The following is a 25,599-nucleotide window of genomic DNA, read 5'->3' on the forward strand; positions in this document are numbered from 1 at the left end:
GACATTTCATGCAGATCTAAGACATTTTATCACGAGTGAATTAAAGAATAACTGATCTTGAATCATTGCAGATCATCTCCTGTGACATAATTTCCACAAAACCCCCTTCAGCTCTCTCAGAGGGACTTCTGCCAATTGTTGGCATCCCTTCAAAATCGTTCATTGAAGCTTTACACCCACTAGCTGTATATTTCTCCTGTGACTATGTTGTGGAAAGACAGCCCCATGAATCCTCTGACCTTTTCAAAAGAATCCTGAACGCTTTCCAGAACTTTGGCAACAAAAACGGGCCAAGAAGGCAGCCAATGTTTCTCTGTAAAAGTGCATGGGTAATAGCACAGACCATGAGTCATATATCAGTTAGATAGTTCGCTCACTACTAGTCTACACTACTATTACTGCAAGGAATCAGTAACCATTACCAGGTTATTGCAGAAAATGTTAAAGAAGCCAAATTACATCCTGAATTCTGAAAATGTTGGGACGTTTTTTAAATTTGAACAAAATGAAAACTAAAAGGCTTTCAAATCACATGAGCCAATATTTTATTCAGAATAGAACATAGAGAACATAACACATTTTTAAACTGATAAATTTTACACTTTTATCCACTAAATGAGCTCATTTCAAATTTGATGCCTGCTACAGGTCTCAAAAAAGTTGGCACTGGGGCAACAAAGGACTGAAAAAGCAAGGCATTTTGAAAGGATTCAGCTGGGAGAACATCTAGCAACTAATCAAGTTAATTGACATCAGGTCTGTAACATGATTAGCTATAAAAGGGATGTCTTAGAGAGGCAGAGTCTCTCAGAAGTAAAGATGGGCAGAGGCTCTCCAATCTGTGAAAGAGTGCGTAAAAAGAATGTGGAATGCTTTAAAAACAACTTTCCTCAACGTAAAATTGCAAAGGCTTTGCAAATCTCATCATTTACAGTGCATAACATCATCAAAAGGTTCAGAGAAATTGGAACCTCTGTGTGCGTAAGGGACAAGGCCGAAGACCTTTGTTAGATGCCCGTGGTCTTCAGGCCCTCAGACAACACTGCATCACTCATCGGCATGATTCTGTCATTGACATTACTAAATGGGCCCAGGAATACTTCCAGAAACCACTGTCGGTAAACATAATCCGCCGTGCCATCTGCAGATGCCAACTAAAGCTCTATCATGCAAAAAGGAAGTCCTATGTGAACATGATCCAGAAGCGCCGTCATGTCCTGTCGGCCAAGTCTCATTTAAAATGGACTGTTTCAAAGTGGAAAAGTGTTCTATGGTCAAACGAGTCCAAATTTGACATTCTTGTTGGAAATCACGGACGCCGTGTCCTCCGGGCTAAAGAGGAGGGAGACCTTCCAGCGTGATATCAGCATTCAGTTCAAAAGCCAGCATCTCTGATGGTATGGGGGTCCAAAAGTGCATACGGTATGGGCAGCTTGCCTGTTTTGGAAGGCACAATGAATGCTGAAAGGTATATAAAGGTTTTAGAACAACATATGCTCCCCTCCAGACGATGTCTATTTCAGCAGCAATTCCAACACCAAAACTCCAGAAACTCATAACCGCGATGCCCGGAATTCGGGTTTTATATAAAGGTGGCATATGGTGGTAAACAAAATGGATAATACTGAATACAGGGCAAATTAGAGTGAATTCAGTAAAAGCATGCAGGACTTCTTTTTTTGATTCCAATTCAAATTGTTTATTCATTTGTCCAATGTGTTTATCCCAAAAACAGTATTATGTGTGTTCACTTGGCATCAAATGAATGACTCTTTCAACTACCAATTTCTAATGACTCTTTCAACTACCAGTTTAGCTACAGGAATTGATTTAACTTCATTTGGCTTCTTAATGAGTCTTTTAACAATAGTAAACACATTTTTATTTCTTTATTAAATACCTACTGTTATGAATGTGAATATTTGAGTAAACATGATCCTGTGAACAACCATGAGGATCAGTACTGACAGTTTAGTGAGAGAATCAAGAATCACTCTGATTCAATAAGAGTCGTCAGATTGGTTCAAACTGAAAAATATTGTTTAGATATTTAAAAATGTCATTTCAGTGAAGGCAAAGCTGAATTATCAGCATCATTACTCCAGTCTTCAGTGTCACATGATCCTTCAGAAATCATTCTAATATGCTGATTTGATGCTCTTATTAGCAATTTTGAAAACAGTTGCGCTGCTTAATATGTTAAATCCCATTTTATCTGCCCCGGGTGTTTTCATCGATCATTGTTACTGCTGTGTACATTCCACCACAGGCGGACACCGGCTTGGCTTTGTCTAAACTTCACGATGTGCTCAGCGGCTACATTAACAAACATCCTGACGCTGCCTGACAAAGCTAACCTCAGACGGGTCATGCCGAACTTTCACCAACATGTATCCTGTCCAACTAGAGGACCAAACACACTGGATCATTGCTACACTCAGTTCAATAATGCCTACAAAGCCCGCTCACTTCCGGCTTTTGGCAAATCGGACCGCCATTTTTCTCACACCAGAATACAAACAAAGGCTCGTTCAGGATCCTCCGGTGCAGAGAGTAGTGCTGGTCCTCCCACTCAGAGGCTATGCTGCAGGCGGCTCTTGATGATGTCGACCGGGACATGTTCCGGGCGAGTTCTTCAGCATCGTGCTATGCTCTCCGATGCACAGTAAGAGCTGCTAAACACAGATACAGAGAGAGAATTGAGTCTCATTTCCAGCTCAATGACTCTCGACGGATGTGGCAGGGACTGAGGACCATCTGTGCCTTCGGAAACGAATCCTCCGCGGAGGTGAGAGCAGATCCGTTGCTGGCCGACAAGTTAAACACCTTCTTCGGCCACTTCGATTGCAACGGCGGCAGCGTGTCTCTGCCGTCCAGCGCGTCAGGAAGCAACAGGCAGAGCAGCGATGATCCTGTAATCACCGTGTCAGAGGATGAGGTTCGGAGGGCGCTAAAGAAAGTGAACGTCAGGCAAGCAGCCGGACCTGATGGGATAACCGGCCCTGTTCTGAGGTCCTGCGCTGATCAGCTCGCTGGTTTGTTCACGTCTATCTTTAATGAGTCCCTTGCTACCTCCGTGGTTCCCACCTCATTTAAAAAATCCGTAATAATCCCTGTGCCTAAGAACAATAAACCCTCTTGCCTGAATGACTATTGCCCAGTTGCCCTCACATCTATAGTCATGAAGGTTTTTGAGAGACTTGTAAAGAGCCACATCTGCTCCTCCATACCCGTTACTTTGGACCCTCTTCAGTTTGCCTATCGCCCAAACACATCTACGGACGATGCCATCTCTCACGTCCTCCACTCTTCCCTCACACACTTGGACAGCAACAATGGGAATTATGTAAGGCTGCTATTCATTGACTATAGCTCAGCTTTCAACACTATAGTCCCCATCAAGCTGGCTTAACTCCTCACTCTGTGACTGGATTCAAGACTTCCTCACCGGCAGACCTCAAGTGGTGAAAGTTGGCCAGTTCACCTCAAACTCCATCACCCTGAACGTAGGAGCCCCACAGGGCTGTGTCCTGAGTCCCCTGCTCTACTCTCTCTACACGCATGACTGCGTGTCCTCTCACAGCGCCGCATCTATTATCAAATTCGCTGATGATACTGTGGTTCTGGGCCTCATCTCCAACAACGATGAGACCGCATACTTGGATAAGGTAGACAGACTCACATCATGGTGCCAGGACAACTGTCTCTCTCTGACTAAAGAGAGAACTAAACTAAAGAGCTGATCATGGACTTTAGGAAGAGACAGCAGCAGCCCTACACTCCTCTTATGATCAGTAGGACCCCTGTGGAGAGGGTGAGTAGCTTCAAGTACCTCGGTGTAAACATCTCTGAGAACCTGACTTGGACTACACACATCCAAACACAGGTTAAGAAAGCCAGGCAAAGACTGTACCATCTGCGACAGCTGAGGAAATTCAGGGTCTCACCAGCAATCCTGAAAACTTTCTATTCAGGGACCATAGAAAGTGTATTGACTCAGTTCATCTCAGTGTGGTATGGAAACAGCTCAAATCAGGACTGCAAAGCACTACAGAGAGTTGTGCGCTTGGCTGAGCGCATCTCAGGGTCTGCTCTCCCCTCTCTGCAGGACATCTACCTCAAACGCTGCAAAAGTAGAGCTGTCAAAATGATCAAGGACTCAAATGACCCCAGGAAACCGACTATTCACTGTGCTTACATCTGGTAAGCGCTTCCGTAGCCTGATGGCAAAAACTGAGAGACTTAGGAGGAGCTTCTTCCCCCAGGCCATCAGGCTCCTAAACTCTAACTCTGTGTCATAACATCACTTGACTCCATGTTAACATCACTATATCAATAAGCTATTCATAATTTTTTCTACCTCATATGCTGCTATTTAAATACCCTGTACAACTTTTTTGCACATTCTTTTGCACATTCTTGTTATATTACTATTTATGTCAACAACATTCTGACCTGCACATTTATATTTATATTTCTTTATCTATTATTTTTGTTTCTACTTTTCTTTTTCTTAATATTTGTCTATACAATTGCACTGTCCTTGGAGCGGACCTGACTTACATTTCACTGCTGGTTATACTCTGTAAAATTGTGTATGTGATGAATAAAAATCTTGAATCTTGAATGTTTTTGTGTAAACCGTGATTCATTTTTTATTATTTGATGAATAGAAGTTAAACTATTTAAAACAGACATCTTTTGTAAAATTGTGAATGTTGTTACTCTCACGTTTGATTAATCTGCGGCCTTGCCACATAAAAGTATTGCTTTCTTTAATAAGAAATAAGAAAGAAGTGTAGTGTTACTCTCAAGTTTAAGACTTGTGATTCTTTCTTCTTTTTAAACCAAATGGCACAAAAAGTCATTCATTCCCAGTGTTTTGCAACCAGATCTGAATATGAACTGGTTCTCGATTCCCAAACAAAACAATAGACCAGAAAGCCTTATTCTTTTCAGTGCTGAGTGCTTATTTCTTCTTCAAAAGTGGGGAGATCTTGCAAGCCATGATTGCTGGAGAGCAATTATCCAATTATCTTCCATAAGGCTTTCAGCATCACTGGTGGAGCATAAAAGCCCAATCTTTCAACAATATATAGTGCTGACAAGTTTCTGGTCTCAGGAAAGCAATCAACGTAATTACCCAAGAGAATCGAGGTAACAGTATAACACCCAACAGAGGCTAGAGAGGGAGATCAACTGAAATGCCACTGTGAAATGTAATCAAATATAAGCAGTTACACACTACAGATGTCAACTAAATCATATCAAAATGATTTATCAAAATGATGACAACAGTTTTGTTACCTAAAGTTAATTGCGTGATGTAAACGATGACCCGTGAGCCAGGTTTCAACTCGAACTCCAAAGAGATCTGATTCAATGCGTTGACCAAGATTTCTGAGATCTAGGAAGAAAACAGAATTCAGAAGAGTTATATAAAGAACTGTCATCTATATTGCCTGAAGAAAATAGAAGTAATGCTTAAAAAGATGCTATTTGGTTTTTGCATGTGGGTGGATTAAAATAAAAGAAAATAATTTAAAGTATCATTGATATCCATTTGGTAGCATACACTTTCAGAAAATAAAAAAAAAGGTACAAAAGCTATCACTGGCGCAGTACCTTTTCAAAAGGTACACCTTTGTACCTAAAGGATCCATAATAGTAACTTATAGGTACATATTATTACCTAACGCACACATAGTACTACCTAAAAGGTATATAAGTGTACCTTTTGAAAAAGGTACCGCCCAAGTGACAGCTTTTGTACCTTTTTATCTGAGTGCATGATAGCCCATATGCATCCATAAGCAGTATTCTGCACTCTTGTTTGTATTAAATACAGATCCTACTTTGACATAAGAGTGGAAATTATGCACATTTTAATCTATAATGTCAGACTTTGACAACCCGCAGTGCGACACACATACCCCATCCCTTGTGTCAAACAGTATGAGTGCCAGTGAATGCCCAAATGATTTAATACATCTCTTTCTGAGCTTCAATGACAATAAAATTGGCCAAATAGTAAAATGTGTTGTTATTCTTAAGAGTGTAATTTCCCGGCTGTGATTACGCCTGTGAGATATTAAAGCGTAGAGCTTAATTTTGTGAAATGGGAGTGTCAGTAGTGTGGGGTTGTGATAATTTGGGTTGTGGATCAAAGAGTTTAAGGGTTTATTTAAAACCTTAAACAGTTATAATGTCTCCACAAGCACTACTTTTCAACATTTCACCCTCAAAAATGTAAATTCAAAAGCCCATACTCTAAAAGACTCTTGTTGTGACACGTCCTTGTCATGTAAGCCTAATTAGACACGGGTCTTTCTGCTAGAGATAATAATGCCTTTAAGGTAAAAAAGAAAAAAAAGAAAATAGGTAATAGAAATGTCAAACAATCCCCCTCAGAATATTTTTGACACATTGTCTCTTTTTGAGGTGACAATTACTTTCATTGTAGCCCCGGGTAGTAGCTGCTCTTTTATTCTGATGAAGGTCCATCATTCTCAATCGCATTTCAACCTTGACCATTAATGAGAAACCATAAAATTTGCATCAGATCTCAAGTCTAACCTGCTCCAGATCCTCCTCGGTCAGTTTCCTGCCATCCGATTGGTTCCTGGAAGGAAGCAGGAAGAGTTCGGCCGCAGTCGGAATGCCAGGAAACACAGCCACCAGCAGCTGTTCTTCTGGAATGTCAGCGACCTGCGTGGCGCAGGACAAAACAGCACTAATTACATAAGGCTCAATGATGTATATGTTACCGTCTCCAGCATTTACGAGGGTTACATTCATTTTAAACGAGGCTGATGGCTCCCAGTAAATCAGATTTGATGTATATAGAATGAATCCCGGCCAAGAAATTATTAGACGCAAGCGCACGAGTGCAAATAGTTCAACACAGGTTGAATTCCTAAAAAACCTCAATCAATATCTTAGTCACAGAGACACTACAAAGCCCAAAGGTCTAAACATTACGGGCTGCCGCAAAGCCAATAAAGGGAAGCCCACCATGTATTCTCCCAGAGATACTCACCAAAGGCCATTTCCCTCATAAAGAGGAAATTATCCGACCTCAGGTAAATAATCTTCGTTTTATCTGGTACTACCACGCAGAGCTCGACCGGTTATAAGACAATAGCTCAATAGACAGCCTAAGCATAATTTACAATGAGCAATGCGGCCAGAACCAAAGCAGTCTTGCGAATCAATACTCTGAGTCTAAGTTTGCACTCACTGCTGCAATATTGGAGAAAGAAAAGCCCTGGGGCTCATTGAAGGATTCAGCCCATGTGCAACTGCTACTGATATTCCTAATGATTAATGCACATTTCCAAACTCCAGCCTTTATTTCTTTCTCAACACGCTTGATTCGATGCACACTCGGTCTGCTTGCGAATTAAGGTCCAAAAAGGCAATTAGACAGCAAAAGAGAGACATAAAGTTGCAATGCTCTTAATTACACCCTGCTAATAGCTTAAGAGTCATTGTTGTAATTAAATCGCTTCTTGTCAAAACATTCTCTTCCCAGACCGAAGAACTGCGGAATAACATTAAAAGGCACAGATGCAATAATCCATTATAGCAGAGGACAAAGTTGTTATTAAAGAGGTTGTTTAGACATCTGTTGTGTTTTCTGTCACTGTAGTTCATCTTTCCCTATTTAAGTGCTTGGCTGTGTCTACTATTGACTCTCTGCTAGAATGCAAATAAAGCTTTACAGGCAAATTCAACAATTCTAGTATTTTTTTCATTCAGATGTATAGTGCTATAAAAAAATCCATTATTGTCATATTTACAGAGAGCATCCATTGTGTAAATGCTTCCTTGGAAGCCAAGGCATCATGGTGAAAGTCCTTGGGCAGTTTTTAAAGCACAACACTCACAGATGAACAATTTACTGAGAATTATAACAAAAGTGAGAAATTTGCACAGCATGGGCTGGGTTTTTTGCTGGAGAATGTGCCGAAGTGCACTCTGGTCATGATGAGAGTCCGTATTAGGTAAATACTGTATGTCTGGACGTGGTGCAAATGGAAATGCAGTTGGTCCAGTAACAGGAAGACACATTCACCTCTATAAATAGACTGGAGTTTGAAGATGAAAGTGTCTTCCTGTTACTGGAGGAACTGAATTTACATTTGCACCAAATCATATTTACCTAAAATATTATACATATAAATACACACTACCAAAGTTTGGGGTCAGTAAGATTTTTGTTGTTGTTGTTTTCTCTAATGGTCACAAACGATGCATTTATTTTGTTCAAAAATAAAGTAAAACTAATATTATGAAATGTTATAAATATATAAATAAATAAATAAATATTTTAAAATCATATTTATATATTTAAATGATATTTATATGCTATTTTGGTGGATCATTGATGTCACAAGTACTAAAGGGTATTTGTTCCGATTCTCCACCCCATGGTATCCTATTCTCTCTATACCACACCCATCAATAACAGTGTCAAAAAAGCCTAAAATAATAAACAAAACTTGGTCCTCCTGTCAGTATCAAAGTGTTTGTGATTCAAGTCCTGTGCTGACTCGGAGGCACTGGCTCTGCCTTTAACCCCTGCTACTGAAACCTTCTATTCTCATCTCCTCAGGCTGTTATACCGCTATCGCCCCGGTGCACCAGAACAGACAGCCGCCTCCACACACCTCTCCTGTCCATTGCCTCAAACAGCCATCTTAAATGGACCTTGACTTTGATTATGTCTGAGCCTCGCTCTCCCTCTCTTTTTAATACACTGAGCTGTTTATCAGTGGCAGTATGGATAAAGTGTATCTGCTACCTCTAGGGCACCACGGAATGTGCTTTAAATGCGAGAGGATAAATGAAAGGAATGGGAAAAGGCGAGTCTCTTTACCATGAGAGCTCAATATTAAGCCATTAGGCTTTGAACTTGATGTTGAAACAAAGAGGGGAAAAAGTTGGAAGAGGACAGTTTTACTTCAGGTGAATTCTGGGTAAAGCCAGGGAATCTGAGGCCAGAAAGATAATGAGAGAGAAAGAGCACATGCAGAAGACAGAGGTGCGTTTACGAGCAGATGTGAGATCAGTAGCCTCTTTGTGCTCAGCTGGTCTGACTTTGTTCTCCGGAAGATTCTGTTCTGTATCAGGGAGTGTAGATTTAAGTGCGATATTTAGAGATTTTTGTGTTTTATGTCTGAAACAGAGACAGAATATGGCTGGTTTGATGAGCACAGTGTTCCTAATGAAACAGGAAGCTGAAAAATCACTTCAAACCAGACTAAGCTGGTTTTATGATCTTAGCTGGTCTCTAATGGTCTATTGGCTGGTTTTAGACGGGTTTTGGGTACTGTGGGCAATGTGAGCCCGGCTGGCTGCACCCCTAAACCAGCTACACTATTGAAAACCATCTCAAGTCTAGCAGACCAGCTTAGGCAGTTTTAAGCATAAAAGGTGCATAAAAAATAAGCAACACGTGTTAAAATATATAAATTACCACAGGGATAATTAAGTTTTATATTTATATGAAAGAAATGTCTACTTTTATTTAGCAAGGATGCATTAAACTGATCAAAAATGACAGTTAAACCTTTTCTAATGTTACAAAAGATTTTTATTTCAGATAAATTCAGTTCTTTTGAATTAAACATTAAACAGCACGACTGTACATTGATAAAAAATATGTTTTTTTAGCACTAAATCAGCATATTAGACTCATTTCTGAAGGATCATGTGACACTGAAGACTGCACTGAAAATGTATCTTTGCCATTGCGTTAATAAATATTTAGTGCTGTCAAACAATTCGCATCCAAAATAAAAGTTTTTGTTTACATAATATATGTGTGTTCAGTGTTTATTTATTATGTATATATAAATACAAACACATACAGTATATGTTTTGAAAATATTTACATGTATATATATTTATTTATTTATATTATTATATTTTATATTATATATAAATATATTTAATATAGAAACAACATATTTTTCTTAAATATATACATGCATGTGTATTTATATATGCATAATAAATATACACAGTATACACTCATAAACAAAAACTTTTAATTTGGATGCGATTAATTGCGATTAATCGTTTGACAGCATATATATATATATATATATATATATATGTGTTATTTCACCAATGCATGTATTTATTTACCTTTCAAAAGATCTTTAAACACCTCCCTGGAAGACAATGGATTACCCCCCTGAGTGCAGTTTACTAACTAGTGATCCGCTAGGAATTATGCAAACAGATAAATGCTGCCCACAAAATCTGTGTACAATGCACTACTTTGACCTCGTGAGTCAGTTCTGAGAGTTAGGTGAGTACTAGATACACTTTACTACTGCATCACTGTGATCCGGACATCAGAACTTGCTCTTCAAAATGCTCTCGTCTACACGCCGCTTCTGGAAATATGCCCTGTTATAACTACTGCCGTGATCATCTCTTTAAAACGAAGTTTAATTCACAGCCTGCTTTCTGCGGGCAGTAATATTGTGATGTTAATTGCACCAAGAAAATAGGCGCTCAGTTTTGATATCTATAATAAGTCTAATTTACATATAAAGGATGTGTGTTTGTTCTGAAATGGAAGACAATGACTTAATTTAAACACAGCGCAGTGCTATTTCAGCACATTTAGCATCTGGTTAAATGGATTGTTGGTGGTTAGCAAATAAGATGTAGGTTTTTAGGATGCAATGCGACAATAGTGGTGAACTGGTTAGTGTATTCTCCCCTTTGTGTCATGAGGAGTTTGAGCAATCGTGAGAGACAAAATAAAACATTACAGAAATTACATTTTATTAATTCGTATTTCATGTCTTGCATTATAGTGAAAATATCTAAATATGTGACACCGCTATTTTGTTCTTGTTTTAAGCATACTTCAAAGAAAATATGGTGACATTTAATTGGTAAATGAAGTAAGAAAAATATGTGCAGTTACATTTATTTTCTTGATAGGCCAACCGCTTTCTCCGATATAATGGACTTTGTTTGGATATAAATGACTTTGTTTTTACCTATTGTTCCTGGATTTATTTAGTAATTCATGTATTTTTCAGTGAACAAAAATATACACTAGAAACAACGTGTAAGGGACAAGGACAAAGGATAGGATAAAGACAACGGGAGGTATTTGACCAGGATCTGTAGGATCTGTGTAGGAGCTACAGAGACGAGCCAGGAAAGGACTGCGAGTGACAAGATGGATAGAATAAATTCCCACTCACTTGGAGAACAGCCTTCTTAATTACCCAACCTACATCCTGTCTCCACTCCGGGATGTCGGGGTTGGCCTCGTCCAGATTAGGAGAGAAAGATAAAAGAAGCGATTTGAAGAATTCTGTCACAGAGGAAGACAGAAGCAGAGACAGACCCTTAATTCTTTCTCTCAAAAGATGCCCAACACCTTCTATCTGCTGTTGATTTGTTCCAGATGATTTAGTCGAGCTGTAGCAGAGTTATCATTACTGACAGGTATGGAAAGGTTAGCGCTGATCACAAAAATGATTACAGTCTATTTGGCAGTTGCCAGAAGGGAGTTTTTATGACTAGCTTGCAGTGTCAAGAGAAAATTTCCTGTAATTCAGAACCCTCTGAAAGCTTCAATAATACATTTCATCAAGGAAAGGGTTATTTATAGTTAGGCTATATACAGTAGATTATTGTTACCATAGAGAAAAAAGTAAAGAGGAAAAAGTAACTTGAAAAAATAGACCTGTATGTAGCATATATCACAAAAAAAAAAAAATCTGAATTTGTCCTTATACATCCTTCAGATAACATTAGTGTGACTATGTTTAACATAGTGTCAACAAGCATTGTGTCAAATAGAATTATGTTGTCAAAATTATGGTAATTAAAGTGACATCTTAAAAAATTATTATAATAAATATAATGGCCGAGGCTAATTTCAGAGCTAGACAAAATGATCATAAATACAAAACACAAGATTAAATTAGAAATAACCCATATTAAAAAGAAATACATACGGACACACATCTATCTATCCATCCATCCATCCATCGATATTTACCTATTTATTAGGAAGTGTTGGAAATGGCTCGAACTCTTGCTACTGTAAATGCTCTAAAATTCTCATTTTTTATGTATTTATTTATTTTATGAGTATTTAGCAAGTTTTTTTACTTTATTATTATTATTATTATTATTTTATTATTATATTTATTTTATTTTATTTTGCTAGTCTTTATTTTATTTATTTTTATATATATATATATATTTTTAAAGATACACAATGTTCATAAAATAATTATTGTAACATTTTTATTTTATTTATTTATTTAAATTATTGTCAAAAATTTAATGATTTTTTATATATATATATATAATGGACTTCTGTATTATATGATTGAAATTCTGGAGTAAAACAAAAAATAAACATGAAAAGCATAGCAAAAATAAATGATAACAGCATGATGGAAATTTCCCAAGACATTTTTAATGTGACCTTGCCATAGAAAAAGAGAAAAAAAGGAGAAATATAAAGTGCAGAACCAGTCATCTGTACTAAGTCATATTTGTCTGAATGTCTACACAATTTGTCTACGCTCACCTTGTATGGTGATGCGCCTGGTGTCCTGCAGTATAGAGTCTCCTGACGAGACCTGCACAGTGACGGTGACCATGCCCTCGGTGCTGAACGTGTGGGAAATACTGCTGTCCAACGTAATTATGGGCTAGCACCACAAACATAGTGCATACAAAAGATAAACAATCAAAATTAAATCCATAGATTTTTATTTTTTTTTGGCATTTGTAAACTCAATGACTACCTTAAAAAGGAAACTCTTAAAATGAATAGCGCCAAATGCTTTATTGATCTTTCAGGGAAAACAAGCATAAACTAAAAACATATCTAAAAACCACAAAAAACGACAAGAACAAGAACTACATTATTAACGGTTCATTGCTCCTGTTCTGTTTATCTTCTACCGTAAAATGTCTCAGAGGCCTTCGCCCAACAAAGTGAGGCAGAAAATCTGTAATTAGGAGCTGGTTGTACCTCCGTATTGTTCCCCAGCCACCAGAAATAGGTGAGCGTTCTGAAATGAGAAGGCCAGACCACCGCCGTCAGGTTCACCTCCTTATTCTTAATGACCACATATGGAGCCAGCAGCTGAATATGCTCCACAGGGCCTGAAAGACACACACACACGCAGTCAATACAAGAAAAGCAAACAGCGCAAGGGGTGAGCAAAAACTAAATATTTCGCAAAATCAACAAGCCGGTGAAATTAATAACTAGTCGACTATTTGATCTTGTATAATTAGGCTGGTTTCGGCTTTACCTGACCCCGACTGGATGCTGTTCAAACACACCTAGACGGAAAGCCAGGGAGTGGAAACTCTCGAGACCTATTTTTAAAAGTTTGAGTATTTTTAATTTGGCACAGCCTTTTAAAAACGCAACACTCGCAGTGGGACGTTCAAAAAAAATAAATTAAAAAAAAGCGCCAAGAAGTCAGTGAACAAGTTCTACTTTTACAGTAGAATTTTAATGGGCTAGCAGTCTAACACCTAAAGCACAACATGATAAATGAAGCATTAGCACTAAAAAAAGTATAGAAAGAATATACTAGATAAACTATTTGCACAACCATTGTGACCCATGTCTAGTAAGTTTGCACAAATACATTAAAAAATCATATTATTTCTCTCATTTATTCACTCATCTGAGATCTTTCTGCATTGTTTACTCCTCCCCGGGAGCAATTATTTGCTTTTTTAATGTTTATTTTATTAAATAATTCTGCTTCAGTATGCAATGCACATCAGGAAATAAAATTTGGACCAAATTGCTCTCATCTGATCACAAGTGGCCACCCCTTTTTTGTTTGTGAAAAGTGGAGGTAAAAGCAGTAATTAAGCACCTCAGTCTACTACACCTGTGGAGTTGAAGGACACGTGCAGATTTTGGCAGAGCAACTATGAAAGTCACCTATAGAGTATTGTGCTCAGTTTGTGTTTAAAATATGTTTATTCAAAGTTTGCTAACCAGTCCCCACTCACTTCATTGCCTGTGTGGCTACCAATTTGTCTGTATAAATTCAGAGAAGTTTTTTTTTTTTTTTTAACATAGTAGACAAGACGGTTTCTTAGTATTCGTTCTATAATGTGTGTTCTTTTGCTGGCTAAATAGAGGATACTGGTTCATAATTGGGCCAATTAGTGAAATAACACTTTTTATTGCATTTTTAATTAGTATTTTTGTTTAAATCAGTATTACTCTTGTTTTTCTTTTGTTTCAATTTTAAAACATCTTAATATCTTTAACAAAAGACAATAATAATACAAAATAAATATTACAAAACTTATTTTCAGAGAACATATCATAAATGTGTATGTATATACGGGTCCTTCTCAAAAAATTAGCATATTGTGATAAAGTTCATTATTTTCTGTAATGTACTGATAAACATTAGACTTCCATATATTTTAGATTCATTACAACACAACTGAAGTAGTTCAAGCCTTTTATTGTTTTAATATTGATGATTTTGGCATACAGCTCATGAAAACCCAAAATTCCTATCTCAAAAAATTAGCATGTTCTCCCAGCTGAATCTTTTCAAAATTTCGTTTTCAGCCCTTTGTTGCCCCGTGCCAACTTTTTTGAGACCTGTAGCAGGCATCACATTTGAAATTAGCTCATTTAGTGGATACAAGTGCAAAATTTATCCGTTTAAACATTTGTTATGTTCTATTGTGAATAACATATTGGCTTGTGTGATATGAAAGTCTTTTAGTTTTCATTTTATTCAAATTTAAAAAACGTTCCAACATTTTCGGAATCTGTGTTGTGTGTGTGTGTGTGTGTGTGTGTGTGTGTTTCTTATAAAGTTCAACTAACTGCATTCAATATAAATTTATAATACATTTTCATTTAACTGCAAATGACAATTAGATGAAATTAATAAAACCAATTAACCAACTAAAAACATTACATTTAGTTCACATTTTAGTATATACCTTTAAAGCGTATTATTTATGCAATAAATACTCTTTTTTGCTAAAATGCTAAAGTGTTCTTTTCACAAGGGTATACATTTAAAGCTTGAAGTTAAAGCTTTAACTATTTGACTTTGCCAAAGAGGTAGGAAAAATAAACCTAATTCAAGATATACTCTGACATACAAGTCAGTCTTATTATCTTAAACAATACTACAGACAAATAAATTCATCAAAGATGTTTAGGTACACTACCAGTCAAAACGTTTTGCAAAGTAAAAAGTCTCTTCTGCTTACCAAGCCTGCATTTATTTCATCCAAAGTACAGCAAAAACTGTAATATTTTTCAATATGTTTTACTATTTAAAGTACCTGTTTTCTATTTGAATATGTTTTCAAATGTAATGTATTCCTGTGATTTCATTATTATTATTATTATTATTATTATGTTGAAAAAAAGTAGATTTTTATTCAGGTTTATCTGATGAATAGACAGTTCAGAAGAAACAGCATTTATCTGCATTTATCTTATTTTGTAACATTATAAATGTCTTTATCATGACTTTTGATCAATTTGAAGCATCCTTGCAAAATAAAAGTATTAATTCATATTAAAAAAAATCCAATTATGCATGTACTTATATACATATATTATATATGTATTTGGGATCAAAATAAATGCAGGCATAGTGAGCAGAAGACAATTATTTTAAAATTTTACTGTTCAGAAAGTTTTGACTGGTAGTGTGTTTTTACTAAAACGTAAGAAAAAACATTACAATAATATTATAATATAAAACTTTTGGTACCTACGCAAATTGGACAATGTATTATAACGCACCTGAAATAACTTCTTCACTTCATGAAAACAAAAAATACACACTGAAGTAGGTGCTCGTTTGTGTGTGTGAAACCTACACGTCACATGCAGGTAGAGGGAAGACGTGTCGAACCCGAGGCTGTTCTCCGCCAGCGCTGTTACTCTGAAGATACCCGCGCTGTGGTACACGTGCCTGATGCCGTCCTGCGTCCAGCTCAGGTTGGAGTAGGACACGGCCGTACCGTCCCCAAAGTCCAGCTGAATGTTTGTCCTCATAGAGTCGCCCTAAAAACAACACGCAGAGCCAAGCCTGATTATTACAACAACTCTTTAGCACACTTTCCTTAATCACTGAGTCTGGCAGCTGCGACCAAAAACAGCTGCGGGTAACGTCACCATTCTGCTCCACAGACACCGGCCCATCTGTTTCCAGACACAAGCATTGTTTTCAGCCCTGCAGTTCATTCCTGCCATAACTCTGCCTCATATATGAGATGAGGTGTGTGAAACCAGACACAGAAGCCACTTATTTACAGAGAAAACATTCACTGCATCAAATTAATTACCTCTCAGCATGTATTTCAGCTTCCTGTGGGAACCCATCATATTACTTTTGATGTGTAATATATACTCGATACTCTATATTGTGTTGGTTTGGCTTGCTCAGATATCCTGATGGGTCAATCCACCGCAATCATAATTGCTGTTTACCAGATATGATATTGCATAGGGAATATAACCATAAATATGACTCATATGGCTCTGAGCAAGTCTGCTGTAAAGTATCCTGCCATTTTAAAAGCTAAAAGAACTAAATTATTATTTATTTATTTATTTTCAGTTGAATATGTGGGTGGGATTACATGGAGGAAATCATGAATCCTCTGTAAATTGCATTTCTTATTTCTATTTAATCCAATCAAAACAGTAACAACAGTCTGCCATATATATAGACTAGCAACTATTGGTATAAATCATACAATATAATTTAAATCTATTATATTCTTATAATAATCTTGTAATTTTAATCTAAAATATTACAAAATTATACTTTATTATATTGATCCTGGTGAAAGTTTTCCTGCACCCATTACATCACACTACAGAAAACAAAAAAGTATTTTATTATTAATATATAACTATTTTTTTTTATAGTATTTTTTTTTTTAATTAACAAAGTTAAAAAACAACATCTGAAAATGCTTAAATCAGATATTAAGATTAGCGGAACCTTTTCAGCTTTAAATTTTTATTATATAATTTTTATAAAAATTATATATTGTTTTATAAAATAAGTTTTTTTTTTATAAAAGAAACATATTCAATTTTTGTAAACTGTAAAACTGTAAAATGCAATACTATTATGCTGTCTTAATTTTAAACATTCAAATATTACACTATGGAGATTCACCTTCAAAAAAATGCAGCATTTTTTTCCCCTCTGAATCACATTTCAGGTTGGAAAATATGGAAATCTTATTCCAATAGTGCATGTCATTCAAGACCCAAGAGCAATCCACAGATATCTGGGTTTATAAGCTTATATCTTCTGACACTTGAAGCGCCTCTGGTGCAACGCCTGAAACATCTGCCCCAAAACCACCCATTAACACTAGTTATAAATATAAAACTGCCAAACCAGCCAGTTAAAAACATCAAAAACCGAGAAAAGAAAGAAGAGGATCAGGAAGTTGAAATTAAGTTGAGTCTGTGCCTTGAACCATTCCTTTTATCCACTGTCCTTCTGGCTCTACATCTGGTTATGGGTGGAAGTGAAAGAATGCTAAAGCATACGTATGTGTGTGTGTGTGTGTGTGTGTGCGTGCAAAATTCCCAAATCCGTACTTATGCTTCCCCAAATCTCCCTCCTTTCTCTCTCTCCGCCGTTAGCACATTGTAGCCTAATGCTATTGGGATATTAATTTGTAACACTGCATTAGCAGCACGTGAAGGAGAGGGGGGTGTTTATGCCCTGCTTAATGACAAATCCAAAGCTGCCTGGTTTATTCCTGTCTGTTTGCTTTTAGGCACTGCTGACTGTGAAAAGCGGCCCGCCTCTGTGCGTTTCTGCGCAAGCATGTGCACCGGATTGCTTTTAACATATTTCACGCCACTTTGTACAGAAAATCACAACTACACTGTGGGAGGAGAAAGGAAAAGATGACTGACAGGAGGAACAGTTTGTATAATGACGGTTAGGACACAATTTGTGCTGAGCTCATGAGGTTCAGACAAAGTCCTTTTTCAGGGAAGTCAGTTCACGCAGTTTAGCTGCCATCCTGAAAATCAACCCCAGCATTTCTAGGCAACTTTTTCACTGCAAGAATGAATGAGTTAATTAATTAATTATTAGCATTTTTATTCAGTTGTCCAGTAAAAATATCAACACATGATTAATACAATATAAATATATTTAAGAAGCAAAATATTATTTTAGTAAAACTTCACTACAAAAAATACTGAAAAGTTTGAGATCAGTGAGATTTTATTTTTCTGAAATGAAATTAATACTTTTATTCAGCGAGGACACAATAAATTGATCAAAAGTTTAAGCTAAAATTTAGAAACAGCATTTAGTAAGGTTTATACATAAAACAATGAGGATGGATGGGTGGATGGATAGATAGCAATAAACTAAGCTAATCTGGTTCCTCATAAACTTTCTCTGCTTCTATCTTTTCTAACCTCAAGCTGCTTTCTCTGTTTAAAAAAAAAAAAAAAAACATTTTGTGTTGCACCTTAAAGGCATTAAATATTAAGGTCCATTTGATTTGCCTAAGAAACAGCCCGGCTCTGACCCTCATGAATATAAATAGATAGAATTCTTAGCCCTTCTCACTATATATTTCCCTCTCTCTTCCTCTCTCTCTCTCTCTCTCTTTACTAGCTCTCACTCTCTTAATGAGAGGAATAAGCCCTCATTTCCTCATCTCATCATACTGTAATGTGACAACTCTGCTGTGGTGAGACGCCTAGGGAGAAACACTTTACCTGGAATGAGCGTGCGAACATGTGTGTGTGTGAGAGACAGAAACCAAGAGAGAATATGTGTGACCATGTGTGCACTGCACCTCAATGAAAGCTATTCCCCAGCAGGCTTGTAATATGTATCCGGCTTGCACCATACCATCTGTACAGAGTGAAGACTTTTCATCTGCCAGAGCTTCAGCACAGCTCGGAGCGGAGGACACCAAATTATGGAAAGTTTCCAGAATGTCAAAATGACCTATGTGGGTGTAAACGGTCACATAGAGAGCTCAATGATAGTCTCACTTAGCCAGTCTGGTATGAAAGTCTTGTCCACCAAGAACAGCCCACTTAAATAGAAAAAATAGCCTGGCCATCATGTAAAGTAACCACTCATAGTTATTTTTGTGCTGGTGTCATGGGAGGTTAATTCTAAATAGCTGAAACCATAATAACAAACCAGCACGGTAAAAAGGTTTTAAATTATAGTACAACTGTGTCGGCCAATAACTGGCTGAAAATTTGCGCTGTTCATGCAAACGGTGCAAATTTGTTTTAGAGAAATTTAGCATTGCATCACTTGCTCACCAGTGGATCCTCAGCAGTGAATGGGTGCCGTCAGAATGAGAGTCCAAACAGCTGATAATATTACAATAATCCAAACTTTCAAGTAATCCACATGTCTCCAGTCCATCAATTAACGTCTTGTAAAATGTAAAGCTTTTCTTTCTAAAATGCGAGTCTATGCATAAAATTGCTTTCTCCAGTGAATCTCGTCTCGTCTGAATCAGGGGAGAAATATACATAGACCAAGTACCATTTTCAAGCAAAAACGGTCCAAAAACAGTTCTAAACAAACATCCTGGTGAATTTTGACTTGAGATGACAATGGGGTGGATTTTTTTTTTCACTGCAGGAAGCATAATATTTTGGTCAGTTAAAATGCCTTAATGATGGATTTCTTTCTTACAAACATGCAGCTTTTCACTTCACAAGACATTAAATGATGGACTGGAGTGGTGTGGATTACTTGTGAATTAGTGTGATGTTTTTATCAACTGTTTGGTCTCTCATTCTGACGGCACCCATTCACTGCAGAGGATCCATTGGTAACAAAGTGATGTAAATTAAATTCCTCCAAATCTGTTCTGATGAAGAAACAAACTCATTACATATTGGATGGTCTGAGGGTTATAAATGTCCAGCTAATTTTCATTTTTGGATGAACTATTACCTTAAGGTGCTATTTCTGACCTGAACCTTCAAAATGACTTTTGTTGGTGTATGCTAATGTAGTCTGGTTGATTGAGTCATATTAATTCATATTTCTGAGTTGACTAAAATAAATCAGAAGTAACTACACAAAACACATTTTTAGACTACCAGACAAAACAATTGTCCAGTGCCCAGAGATCAGTGAAAATATGTGTAGACATGCCTTGGTAGGAAAGCAATATAAAAAAAAAGTCAAGGCAAGGCACTACAGGCAAAATGTTTTTTGTTTTTTTTAATGCACTGGTCAATTTTGAGATTTTGAGCTCTTTGGATTTTCATAACATGTTGTTTCAGACTAGTGGAAAAAAACATCTACACTTTCAAGTGTTTATTTTATTGCACGTTATCTACCTGCGCCTGCAGATTTCAGATACAACACACTGTTTATAGGAATTATTTTTGTTTTCCTCAAAATAAGTTTTTTATTTTTTTCCCTCATACACTGAGCAAGAACTCTCCACTTCAGTAGCACTTACATACACCAAATTTTATTCCTGTATAATATTCTGAAGGTTTCTACAGATGGGGTTTGTTCACGTATCGTTTGCCTTTTTTAAAACAAAATTATATCCCTAAAAACATTTTTTTTTGTAGTTTTTTTTTTCCCTGTAGCTAATGACTGCATTTTCTGATTTATTAAGCGATAAAAAGAGCTATCCAAGATCCTCTCTGTAAAAACCTTAACCTCTAATATATCAACAGAATTTGTGAACCTGGCTATGCAATGTTAAGATTTCTGTTCTGTGGATTTATGCAAATTAGTTCATATTAATAAGCACTCTGAAAACAAAACTTGCAATACCAAAACGTTTGCCATTCTTAATGTACCCAAGCAACTGGATAAGTATGGTGATATTCATTAGTATTTATTTCTATTAATATGTATTCATAGCTATTCACCTTGGATGTTTTGCCTTAAAATGTAAAAAAAAAAAAAAAACCCACTTCCCATATCTTTTGTGGTTAATGTCAAAGTCAGTCTGTGTGTCTATTTATAACTTTATTTTGCCCCCCTAAAAAAAGACACTGTTTCTTCAACTTGATGCCTGATGTTAAATCTTAGTCCTGAAGCAAAACCAGTTGAGAACCACTGCTTTAGCTAACAGACATAATAAATTAATCTGCTACGTGGACATCTTGATATCTGATCATTGATAATCTACTCACATGGAGTTAGCGCATCAAATGAATAATTATTACTGTATAATTTAGGTCTTGACTCAATACCAGGCCCATAATTATAGCTTCTGGCCATGCTGCATTTTAAATGATCAGATCACTGAATCCGATAATTTGACTATGATTTTCCATTAGCTGAGTTCATCGGATTCAGATGACCCTCGTGATGTTCTCACCTCGTCTAGCCGCACCAGGAAGGTCACATTGCTGCCCATGTTGGCTGTGAGTTTGTCGTCACGCGTTGTCAGGACTAAACCTCGCGGGGGGCGATTCGGACACTGCTGTTTCCTGGCCGTGTACATCTCCTTCACTCCTTTTGTGCAGTTATTCGCTACCACTTTGCGATACCTGAAACAAACAAAGAAATCAAAAACTAGTCTGAAACATCTTTCTTTTGAGATAAATGACTTGATGGTTTGATATTATCTAACTTAATGGCATTCACATGACTTAGAGCCTGGGTCACTGTTTTTATGCATTTGAATACAACAAGCCTGATAGATCCATTCTGAGCAGCTCTGTTTTTTTGTTGTTGGATGAATTGGTTTTGGCCACATTTTTTTGTGACACAATCTCTGAAAATGATAATCGCATTCTTTCTCTGTCTCTTTCCTTGTCTGTAATTTTGCACTCTTGCTCTGAATGGATATGCTTACTGACTGATGTTGGTTTTAAATTAGGTTTAAATGAAGTCTTTCCATTACACAGTGTTATCTGTCCAGCTAGGTCTCTTTGTATGGATTGTCTGTCTAGAAAGTTGTCGTAAAGACGGACGCCACAATCTCCAGAAAGTTTAAAACCTGCTCATGTCAATATGGCTTGTGTCTGCTCATCAGCACAGCAAGTTTAAATCATGGCTCACTTAATTAAAAATAACCACATTCCTAACACAAGATTGGTTTAGTGTCTGATTAAAAATTCTTTACGAAAAGTGCTCTTCACTTTATCCCAGTGATCACAAGAATAATATATGACTATTGGGGAATATACTGTAAGTTAGCTATTGCTTTCTTATTTTTATATTACTATTTAAAAACATATATATGAAATATATGGAAAAATATGAAAAAATGAAATGTAAAAAAAACTATATTTGATTTTTCTATAGTATTTATTCATTTTGTATTAATACATTATTTTTATTTAGCATATTTTTGTATTTTTATTTTATTAATAATAAATTATTATTATTATTATTATTATAAAAACAGGATTATAGTTAACTAAAACAATTATATACAAATATATCAAATATATAGAAAATTAAACAAATTAATGTTTCTAGATTTTTTTTCTATATTCAGTTTATGTTTATAAACAAGATTAATTGTTTAAAAATAAATATTATTACTAGATCTTAAAAAATAAACACTTTTGTATATAATATCTAAATATTATGTAAAGTATTAAATATGTTAAATATTATATATAATATTATTTTTCTAAAATGCTAAAAGGAAGGGTTATTATAGTTAACTATTACTAAATCCATTAAAAAATAATGTTACTGGGGCAAAAAAAAAAAAAAAAAAAAACTTTATAAATAATAATAAAAAATAATAATAAACAACATTAAAAACTATAGAAAATATAGACATAATTAAAAAAAAAAACAATAAAAATGGCAAAAACTAGATTAATAAAACAGATTTAGCCATCAAATGTCCCCAAGATGAAAGTAAAACAGCACCATGTCATAAGGGTCAATTGTATCTAAATTGAGATTTATACATCATCTGAAAGCTGAATAAAGATTTCCATTGATGTATGGATTGTTATGATAGGGGTCCAGGGTCACAAATATGAAGTATCTGCATATTGTATATAGTCGGCTTACCCTGTGCTGTTGAGGTAGTTTTGCCCTTGGCTGCAGCTTCGAGACAACATGGAAGGGTTGAACCAAAATGCAGGCAAACAGTTTCCATCCCCTCTTCTCTCAAAACCATAATCACTACAAAACAAAACAAACAAGAAGAAAAAAAAAAACTCACATAAATAACATTTATTTAGTTTCAACTCATTTGAGGTATCAAATTCATCCTTAAAAACATAAATTCTCTCCAGGTATGTTTGACTGGTTTCATACAAGGTCATCACAAGTTCAAAACTCGTTTGTGACATTTTCTAATGCCGTTCCCTGATGCCTAACCTGTAAAACATTCTCTTAACTACCTGTACATCCTTTCATTCATGCACAGCGGCACATCTTGTATTCAAGCATGTCCCTCTTTTATGCCCTTGAGCCAATCGCAGCCATTGAGATGTATTAATTCTGGGATGACAAATGTCTTTTCTGCTCTGAGAGCTGCAGGCATCAACGTATGTCCTTATCGTCTTTCAATTCATTCTCTCTTCTCCCAGAAGCCCTGGAACCTGCTGAAGTGAATGTCTGTTCATATATCATCGGTGACTTTGATTTATCAATTAATTTCTGATCCACAACAAAACCCAGCAGACCACATGGTCCCTTTTGGCATCACACATTTGGGTTTTTAATTATGAGCAGTTCCAATCCGGCACTCAGATAAGAGTCAAGCTTTAAAAGATATTTGTGTGCTGGTGCTCAGATTATTCCCATAAATGTAGTGTTGCTTTAGGTACATATGGGTGATTCTTTAAATAGTAACACTTTCATTACTTTTTTTTAGATTTATTCAGTTGAAGAAAGTTAGCTGCCAACCAGCACCTAAGGAAGGAATGGCTAGGTATCATCTATGTAAAAATTCTACAGAATATTACGCTTACGAAAACAAAATAAACTAAAGGGATCAAATACAACGAAAACAAAAGAGGTCCCAAGATTGAACCCTGAGGTACACCACAACTTAATTGTACCATAGAGGAAGAAAAAATTCCAGCCTCCACCAAAAATCCATCATTCATTCAAAAATTTTCTATCAGAAAGATACAATTTAAACTATGGACAATGGTGTCAAAGGTCAAGCTTTTTACCCTGGGTTTTTTATCATTGCAGTTTAATTAATGTATGTGCTTTCTTGTTGGTTTTCTTATTTATTGCTTTATTTGTCAGGATTTATGTACAGCACTTGGGTCGGTGCTGGCTTTTTAATGTGATCTAGAAATAAATGTGTCTTGCCTTAATTTTGAAAACTAAAACATATGTCTTTCAATAAAGAGTTCATGATCATCTTTGAAGTGGATTTTTGTATAATGTGTGAATATTTGATATTGTGTGATAGTAATGATGTAAAATAGTCATGACATTTCTTACGTTTTTGGAGAAAATGTTGGACTTGCTAATGCCAGTTAACATTAAATTTTATTTGATCTTACATAAGTAAGAAGAAATGGAGTTTCTGAATTACAGTTTGGAAAATACTGACTGGTTTAGTAATGACACTTAATAAAGCTACTCTTAGATCATTTATATATCCAAAAATGAAAGGAACTTCTGATCTTTTAACTAACAAAGATGTGCTTCTATGTCACTCTCATTTATATCATAATCAAACTGAAACTCAGTTGTTCTTTAAAATACTTGGTATACTTGGTATAGTATTGGTCAATGGTAGCAGTATAGGAGACAATCCTTTCTTAGAAAAAATATTATTCTTATGAAACAAATTTCTTATGAAAATCAAAATAAATAAATGATTAAATTCTTATTTTAAAAAAGTCAAAGCAACATTCTTATTATCATTCTTGAGATCTATTATTATCTATTATAATGATTTTTTACTTACTTTTTACTTTTGTCATTTAGCAGACGCTTTTGTCCAAAGCGACTTACAAATAAGAAAAAGTAACTAAAACTAAAAAGTAACAACTCTATAAATACTATCTACCCACATATTTAAGAAAATAAAGAAATTAAATAAAATTAACACGCATATAACAACAACATTTCAATAATAAACATATCAATGATTTATTTAATATACACTTAAAGTAGAATAATTACTAGCAAATATGAAATATATAAAATATAAATAAAATAAAAAAGTTAATTTAACTGAGAAAAATCACTCCTATATTTGTATTTAAACACTACCCTGATTACACTGCGTAAAATGTTGATTTTGTATCATTTTAAAAAATTTTTGTTTAAAAACAGGTAAACACACTCATACACACACACATGCATATATACATACAGTGGTGTGAAAAAGTGTTGGCCCCTTCCTGATTTTTACATTTTTTGTATGTTTGTCACACTTTAATGTTTCAGATCATCAAAAAAATTTAAATATTAATCAAACAAAATCCAAACCCACATGGCCCTGTGTGAAAAAGTGGTTGGGCCACCCTTAGCAGCAACAATTGCAATCAAGCGTTTGCAATAACTTGCAATGAGTCTGTTACAGCGCTGTGGAGGAATTTTGGCCCACTCATCTTGGCAAAATTGTTGTAATTCAGCC

General features: G+C 35.7%; 1 protein-coding gene across 1 annotated transcript in view; it reads right to left on the reverse strand.

The window, feature by feature from the left end:
• The window catches only part of sorcs3a (sortilin related VPS10 domain containing receptor 3a), a gene marked incomplete at both ends in the record, with an annotated part of 238,476 nt that overhangs the window by 3,026 nt on the left and 209,851 nt on the right, over positions 1-25,599 (reverse strand). The window contains 8 exons of the mRNA XM_079422243.1: positions 5,308-5,407; positions 6,577-6,708; positions 11,238-11,350; positions 12,584-12,707; positions 13,034-13,167; positions 15,898-16,084; positions 21,397-21,568; positions 23,058-23,171. Of these exons, the coding sequence (XP_079278369.1) occupies positions 5,308-5,407; positions 6,577-6,708; positions 11,238-11,350; positions 12,584-12,707; positions 13,034-13,167; positions 15,898-16,084; positions 21,397-21,568; positions 23,058-23,171 (1,076 nt within the window). The remainder of the gene's footprint in view (positions 1-5,307; positions 5,408-6,576; positions 6,709-11,237; positions 11,351-12,583; positions 12,708-13,033; positions 13,168-15,897; positions 16,085-21,396; positions 21,569-23,057; positions 23,172-25,599) is intronic.

This window comes from Barbus barbus, assembly GCF_936440315.1.
Source record: "Barbus barbus genome assembly, chromosome: 7".
NCBI classification, from domain to species: domain Eukaryota; kingdom Metazoa; phylum Chordata; class Actinopteri; order Cypriniformes; family Cyprinidae; genus Barbus; species Barbus barbus.